General features: G+C 44.5%; 1 protein-coding gene across 1 annotated transcript in view; it reads left to right on the top strand.

The window, feature by feature from the left end:
* The first annotated feature begins 637 nt into the window (after nucleotides 1-637).
* Nucleotides 638-8,498, top strand: part of UNK (unkempt family zinc finger) — a 31,784-nt gene continuing 23,923 nt past the window's right edge. Inside the window, exon 1 of the mRNA XM_006886368.1 lies at nucleotides 638-759. Within this exon, the coding sequence (XP_006886430.1) occupies nucleotides 656-759 (104 nt within the window). The 5' untranslated portion in view covers nucleotides 638-655. The remainder of the gene's footprint in view (nucleotides 760-8,498) is intronic.

Raw genomic sequence — 8,498 nt, 5'->3', positions numbered from 1 at the left:
TTCCAAGGAGAGGCTCAGTAACAAGAGGAAATTATGACTCTGTTGGCAGTGAGATGACACTTGAACTGGAAATCTTTTGGATCTCTGAAGCTCTAAGTCCTCGTCTACTGATAAGAGCTTCATTTTCAAGGAAAAGATCTTCTAAACAACAAACCCCCCCAAACAAATGCATTGTTGCTCGGTGGAGGTGACTGGAAACAGAAACTATCCCATAGGGTTTCCAAAACTATTATCGTTACAGAAATCGAGTGTCACGACTTTCTTCCCAAGTGGCCTTGAACTGTCACTGTTCTGGTTGGCAGCCCCGCACTTAACCACAGCGCTACGAAGGCTCCTTAAGGTTTCCCCACGAAGCCTAAACGCGAGGGCAGGAAGACGCAACCGGACTGCAAACCCCAACAACTCTCGCGGGCCTTCAGCATCCGGGTATCGCGCGCAAGGGTTCCTGGGCACTGTGGTCTCTTCCCTTGGCAGCCACCCTCTGCCGACGGTAAAATTCCAGCCGAACATGGGACCACAACTCCCAGCAGCCCTTGCTGCGGTGCGGGGGGTCTTCACGTTCTCGTGGCGCGGCGCAGGCGCACTGGGTCCTCGGCGCGGACCGCGCAGACTGAATAATAAAAGGGGAGCGGCGAAGAGGCAGGAAGACAGGACCATGTCGAAGGGCCCCGGGCCCGGCGGCTCCGCAGCTTCCTCGGCGCCCCCGGCCGCTACCGCTCAGGTGCTGCAGGCACAGCCCGAGAAACCGCAGCACTACACGTACGTAGAGCGCCCCCCCCCGCCGCGCGCGCACGCCTGACGTCAGCGGCCAGCGTGAGTCACGCGCGCAGGGAGAGCGCGAGGCGGCCTCTCCCTCCCCCCTTCCTCCTCCGGCCCGGCCCAGACCGGTTCCAACCTGCTGGGGCCGGTCCCAACCGCTTCCAACTGCCACCAGCCTGTGATCGGGCCGTGGGGCGGGAAAGCGGCCGGGAGCCGCCGAGTGGGGCAGGCGGGCGCGGGGCGATGGGGCGCACAGCCCTCGGCTCCGGCCTTCGAGGCCTGACCGTCGCTCGGACCGTAAAGCACAGGCCCGGGCGCGGTCGGGGCGAGGCCGAGTGCGCGCACGGCCGGGACGGGCGGCCGGCGAGCAGCGTGCACGGGAGGCCTTTTGTGTAGAAGGCCCGGATGTTGTCTGCAGAGGCCACCCTGGCGTGACTCCCCTTAAACATAAACACGCCGCGATGAGCACACCCGAGTCGGGGGGTGTCCAGGCAGAGCCAGGAAAGCCTGCCTGGTGGGGGGACTGTGCCGCAATCGAAGTCTGCGCCCCTTTTAACGCCTGCTCGTTGACATTTCATCTCATAACACTGCAACTCCCTAAGGGCTCCGTGTGGGAGAAAGGACGAGGGGAAAGCGGGGCGATGTGCAGATCCCATGATCTCCCTGGAGTTGGGAACCTGCAGGCGGGGGGGGGGGGGGACCCTTAGGAGACGCGGATGCTGCAGCCTCTGCGGGTGTAGACAGAACCACGGACAGGCTCATCCAAGAGAGGCGTCGATTCCTGGGAAAACCCTTCACGGGGACGTGGACTGTGGGAACCGCATTGACTTCTTTGGGGGTTCCTTGCCGAAATGACTGAGGCTCGTGTCTGGCTCCCGTTGGAACTCTCATTTTATTTTTTTGGTGAATGTGGCCATTGCCTTTGGGGGCCTTTGGAGGAAGACGCCTTCCTTCCCAGATTTCGAGATGGTGTGCTCCTCCGAGAATGCCTTCGAGTTGAAGGATGTGCCACAGAGTGTGTTCCTGATCTGGAAAGGTTGCAGGGTTTTCCAGAAGTCGGAACAGTGCGTTATGAGAGTGTAGGGTTCAGCACCCCTGGTCCCTGGTAGGAGTGATGATGGGCTGTCCCTGACCACGCTGTGGACTCCGTGTTGGGCTTTTCGGATCATTTTGGAACTGACAGGTGCAACAAATCCACAGCCATGGAAATGGCGATATCAGAGTCAGCCTTCTGAGGTTCAGTGGTTTAGAAGCAGTCCATTCCCAAAGGCTCCAGTAAACCAGCGGGGATGCAATGCCCAAGCTTGAGAGGTGATTGAGCCGCTTTGCTTTCAGCCGCTTTGCTTTCTGTTTGCAATTTGTATGTTTCTTTTCAGTATCTTTAACTCCAAAAAGCAACACCTTGAAAATCGTTGTCTTCCCTAGTCGGTTTGAAGGCATTCCGAAGGTGAACTGGGTGATCTGGGGACTTCTCTACCCTTGTCATCCCAGCTCTGAGAAGCAGGACTTGAGGACACAGCGATGCGGATGTGTGTGCAAACTCATTGGTGGAGCTTGGAGAGCAGGAAAACTTGGATTTTTATTTCAATTTCAAGAAAAGTTTGAGCTGCTTAGCATTTTTTCCATTCATTCAACGTGAATTTCCAGAATGTATTCCAAATACAGCCTATTTATGATCTTTAAACTAATTTTAAAAAATTTTGTATTTCTGGCTGTTATAAAAGTTTGACTTAGCCTTTCCTTATTCATTAAGTTAATTTTGCCTATTTTTAGAGCTGATATTTCATATTTTCATATTCAGTAATTGAGAGAAAAAATTTCAAACTTCTCATCATAAAGGCAGACATTCCTTCCATCAGAAGCAAAAGTTGCCTTCCTAAATAGTTACTTTTCTGCCCTTTATTCTTTGGCCACACTAAAATCCTAGAGTCTGATCCTTTTTTTTTTCATATACTAAAACAGTCTGAAAGATAATACCTTTATTGGCTTCCCCCCCATCAACTATTAAATAATCTTACTTTACGAGAAACATGATTTTCTGGAAACAGATTGTTATTATGGCAGGCACTTGTGTTAGGCCTGAGGAATGCAACCCTCAGAAAACACTTGTTTTTATCAGAATTCTCTCTAGATTGGTGAACTTTGGTGGCCTATCGGTAAGAAGCTGCGCTGCAATCCCGAAGACATGCAGTTTGAATCCACCAGCTGCTGTGAGGGAAAAGGATGGGCAGTCTCCTCTGGTTGGATTAACTGCCTCTGAAAACCTGCTGGAGGGTCAGCTAGTTATGGCTTGGTTCTGGCTCCAAGTTACACATCAGCAACAGTGATTGATTAACACTTAGTAAAATTAAATGCATACGTTAACACTTTTTTTAAAAAAAAAAATTTCTTTTTGTGTGTGTACCGTCAAATCAGACCTGACTGGTATAGGAGAAGACTGTCCCTCCTTCTCCAGCGGAGCATCTGGTGGATTCGAACTGTGCACCTCTGGGATTGCAGTGCAGCTTCTTGCCACTAGGCCACCACAGCCCCTCTGCATTAACATTTTTTTCAACGTGAAAACTATATTCACCTCTTGTCCTTTTAGTTAACAGATCAAGTTGAATCTAGCTCTGTCCAGAACTGGTCCATCTAGAAGGGTATTTTTATAAAATCATTTAAGGATGAGAAATTTTGGGGCAGTTACAGAATATAGATATACAGAAACGTATCTATAGGTTTAGCTAATGGTTCACTCTCTACTGCATCAAGATTATGCTATTAGAAGTGTACTGATAAGCTGCCAAAACCCTGCCATCAGAAATATCCAGGGTTATGATCTCATTATTTCGACCCTGTCAGAGGAACTCTACCCATAGACATGGCAGAGTTTTTTATCTTCCTTCAACTGCAGTTGGTGCTCAGAGTTCTTAATGCCCTCGTCTTAAAAGAAAATACTAGTTAATCGAGGGTTTGTTTCCGCTCTGGGGTTACTACGTAACTTCCTGCAGGTAGGGAATCAGTTATTGTCTTTGGTAGATTTGTGTTATAAATAATTTACCCAAGCATTTTAATTTAATATAGTGCTATGCTAAGGGTGACATACCAATACTTCATAGATAACTTTCGAAGCAAATTTGCTTATCAATTACATAAATGTCATGAACTTAGCTTGATTGCATCTGATTTTGTTTTGGAAAATTTAGGAAATGAGCATGTATTTAAATAATGATTGCAATAAAACTAAATACTAGAGAGTGACTTGTTGCAAAAAAGAAGTCACTGGAAGCATTACGAACGACCTCGGGGAGAATGAGTTAAATTAGCAGTAAACCATTTCTGGGTCTTACTGGTTTATCAAGTAAAACTAATTTTCTTCCAGGATGAAAATTAAGGGCTCATTATGGCTTTTAGTCAAGCCTACAAAATGTCCTTTAAATAAATATTAAATGCCCCTGTTAAGGTAGATTTGAAAGTTTAGCCTCTTGTGTACCGTTTAGTTGGAACTGACCCATAGCATCTAGTTGATAATTACTATACTGTAGATTAAAGATGAGATTTGCTTAATGGTTAAGTTTTTCTGCTTTAATCCAGCTGTGATAGAATACTGAAGAAGGCTTCCCCACAACCCATATGCCTCTGCTCTCACTGGTGGTTTCTATCAGCCCACAAAGACTTTCTGGTGAGGGCAGCTAGACAACTCAGAGCAAGTTAGAGGAATCCATCTTGGGCACACTCTGTAGAGGAGCTGCTTCTCTGGGAATAGCACCTCAGAAAAGCAAGACAGGCGCATGGGCCTCTGCTCTCAGCATTCCAGTTCCTGAAGGTCGGTGGGTCTTAGAAGCCATGAGCACACTTAGGTCATTAGTGCCCTCCCACAGCCTGAGCCACACATTCCTGCAGCTTGTGCTGCCAGACCTTTGCCTGAAGGTGGTTTTTTCCTCATTTAGAAGAGTGATGGGAACAAAGTGGTGTTGGAAGCTGTAGTAGTTTTTTGTTGTTGTTGTTGTTTTTTATTTTTTTATTACTTTTTGTGTGTGTACCGTCAAATTGGTTCTGACTGGTACAGGGGGAGATTGTCCCTCCTCCTCCAGCAGAGATTTGAACTACTCACCTCTGGGATTGCAGTGTAGCTTCTTGCCACTAGGCCACCATAGCTCCCTGTTAGCGGTAGTAGTTTTTGTAGAGGATGGGTCTAGTGGTTTTGTCTCCAAGCTGGCATTGCTTAAAGTTTATTTGTCATTTTGTTATTAATGCAATTATGTTTGCTACTAAAGGAGGTTTTCCTGTTAGCGACATGCATCCTCTATATTTTGAAATTACAAGTATGGACAGTTAATGACTAATAATAGTATATTGTCTTTCCTGACATCTTGGATGAATCTGTGTTATGTGAAGATAGAGGTTGAAAGTAAGTTACTCTGCCATTCTTCATCAATATATAACACAGAAAGTCTTATTAGCACAGTTTCTAAAAATGCTAAGAATTTTAACAGTCTCCTCCTGGACAGTGCAGCTTTCTTGGTTTTTTACCATACAGATAGAGTCACCACGCCAGCCATCTCGAAACTCCCGCCTGGGCAACAGATCTGTGGAGAGTTTGGGTCCAGTTGGTGAGATGGTACTAGGTACAGGGTTTATTTTGGGCGCATGGAAATGTTCTGGAGTTGATGGTGTTGATGCTTAGACAACGTAGTAACTATAAATTAAAACCCACTATGATGTACATGCTAAAACGGCCAGTCTTATGTGAGGTGTATTTTTTTTTTCAAACGCATCAAAGATTTTAGAATTTTCTACATAACATATGTTAAATCTTTTTTGCCAGTAATACTCCATTTTGTCCTTACTAAGATATCTTTGCAGTGGAAATTATCCTTATATATACAATGTCTTTTCTTTGCTGGAATTTTTTCTTTTTTTTTTTTTTTAATTCATTGTTGCATATTTTATTCCCACCTCTCTACCCTCAGCCTACCCCACAATGATGTGAGGTATATTTTAATTTTTAAAAAGTTGAAGGAGATCCTTTCCCAGTTCATGAACACAATGATTGGATGTCCATGCTTTGACATGTGCCACCCTTAAACCTTGTTATGATGTTGACACATTACCCATCTGATGGGGGGGGATTGAAGGAAGGATTCGGTGTATGCCTGATGGTGCTTGGGGCTCAGCAGCCTGGCTCACTCTGATAGCGCACGCAGTTTGTGCAAAGTATCTGGATGTCTTCATGCCCTTTTCACATTGACTCAGCCCTGTGTGTCCATTCTAGGTGAGTGCCCCCACAGTAAGTCAGTGGAGATGCATTTGAGAGAAGTCCTTACAGTAAGTTTGAGACTCCCAGGTTGTTGATTGTACTCTAAATCGTCTCTGAATGTGAAAGGAACAGGCAGATTTTTCACAGTATATTTATAAAATGAATTCTATTTCTTACTTGAGTGGGAGGGTAGGAGGTAAGAGAGAAGGCAGTTGTCCTGTTAAAATGTGATGGATTCCATTCTTCAGATACTGCCATGATTATAGAGTTCGCATGCATTCCTTTAAGGACAAACTCTGTGTTTTAGGAATTTAAGGTAGAATCAAAGGCATACTATTTTAGTTCAAATAATCACAATACATTTTTATAAGTTTTCTGTAAACTCCCTCAACTTTGATCACTTTTTTTTTTTTTTTTGCCAGTGTGTAGAATTTGACTGCAGTACCAAGAGCTGAGAAGGAAAAGAAGATGGAAAGGAGTCTAGCAACTTAAAATCTCCCAGCATTCTCTGGGAGGGGCCTTTTCCTGTTGGTGGTTCAGTGTATTTAGCAGATAAAGAAGTTATTAAGGCCTATGACAGTGTTGTGGGGTCACATTAGAGCTTGTTGAAATGTTGCCTCTCTCCCTTACTCCTTATCTCACAGTTTACTTTATGTGTTCATAAATTAAGTTGGTTGTTACCTGTAAGTACTTGAAACACCATATGGCCACCATAAGTGGTAGCAAAGTGTTGTCTAACCCGAGGGGAAAGTGTTTAGCTGCCTTTCTCTGGAATTTTTTTGCCTATTCACAAAATTGCCTCTATTGAACAGTGGGTAGTTTCAGAGAAGTTGATAAAAACCTTTGGCCTATTTTATAACTTGAAGTTTTAATGAGTAGTTTTTGTATAAGCTTTTTTTTTGTATTTTTTTTTTTTGATAATTAAATTTTTCTCTGTGTGTGTACCGTCAAATCAGATCTGACTGGTAGAGGAGGAGATTGTCCCTCCTTCTCCAGCAGAGCATCTGGTAGGTTTGAACCGTGTACCTCTGGGATTGCAGTGCAGGTTCTTTCCACTATGCCACCAGCACTCCCTTGTATAAGCTTTCATTGATATTTTATAAGCACATTTCTTTCTCATTCTTTTTTCCCCCTCTACTTACTGTCTTTTTACTGCTAAGAGGTGCCAGGCATTTGGTAGCCTGTCACTTGAGGCTTGGTGTGAATCAAACCTAGCCCAACAGAAGCATCCTACTTGTATATTCCTATTGAAAACAAAGTAACTGAATTTGTTGAGCTAAGAGTGTTTAATGAATTTGTGAGATAAATGCTGAGTGGAGCATCTTAAAATGTAACTTTTCTGTTTTCATTATAGTAACTTGCAATTATGGCCCGTGGAAAGTCTCCCTGACACAATGTAGACAGTTTCCAGAGGGCTCTACTTAATGCTCTAGTTGTGGAGGGGCTTGTTACCCTTGAGCTCCATTAAGAAAAGTGCAGCATAAGAGCACTGATTCAAGGAACAGATTACCTGAGTTTGAAGCCCGGCTCTGCCACTTAACTAGGTGTGTGAACCTAAACAAGTAACTTTTATCTCTGTGTGTTAGTTTCCTAGGAACACCAGTAGTACCTGCATCATGGGAGTGTTATGAGGATTAAATAAATTTCATTCTGTAAAGTGCTTATTAGCACAGTGTAAGTATTACTCTCTTCAGTATTTGAATGTGGTCCAAGTCATTCCTTCCAGTTGTGTTGTTGCTGCCTTCAGCTTTGGTCAGTTGGAGCCACACTAATACACAGTCTTTGGTTCCTAAGGGTACATGTGGCCCCCTATTGCTTTCAGAGCGTTCCACAGACAAATGTTACTTCCATCTCTGCATCGCAGATGTTGAGTCGCTTCCAGTTGATAGCAACCCTGTAGGGTGGACTAGACCAGCCCGTAGGCTTCCCAGGCTGTTAATGCCACACTGTCTCTCTTTGGAGTGGCTGGTCGGTTCAGATCACCAATCTTTGGTTCCATAGCTCAGCACTCAACTGTGGCTACTAGATTTGTAGATAAATAGATCTATTTTTACAAGACCATATGCTTTATTGTGTAGAAAATAATGTGCAAAACAATTTAAATGCATGCTTTAAAAGGGACTTTTCAGAGTTACAGCATGGTAAAGAGAGGCCATTTTGAGTAAAGATATTACTTGATTTTGGGTAGAATGAACCAGGGTCAGCAATGCACATTGTGTCTTCTCATCATCAGCTGCAGGGTCCTTTGGCCAAGGGGTGATTATAGGAAAAAGCAAGTAGGGGCCCTGAGAATAGTTGCACACCAGAGCTGTGCCATCCAAGACTTGTCAACTTTCGCTGTTAGGACAGCTCTCAGTAGTGACAGCTCGCAGAGGTCAGATCTTTTCCAGTGAGCTCAGAAACCGTGGGTTGAGTGACTTCCCCACTGTAAAGCTGTTGGCTTACTTTAGTGTCTTTTGCACTTTTTTAAATTAAATTTTATTAGTTTTAATGAACATTT

The sequence above is a fragment of the Elephantulus edwardii genome, unplaced genomic scaffold (assembly GCF_000299155.1).
Source record: "Elephantulus edwardii isolate Elephantulus edwardi_28Jun2011 unplaced genomic scaffold, EleEdw1.0 scaffold00048, whole genome shotgun sequence".
NCBI lineage: Eukaryota > Metazoa > Chordata > Mammalia > Macroscelidea > Macroscelididae > Elephantulus > Elephantulus edwardii.
This window is presented reverse-complemented; position numbering and strand designations above follow the sequence as displayed.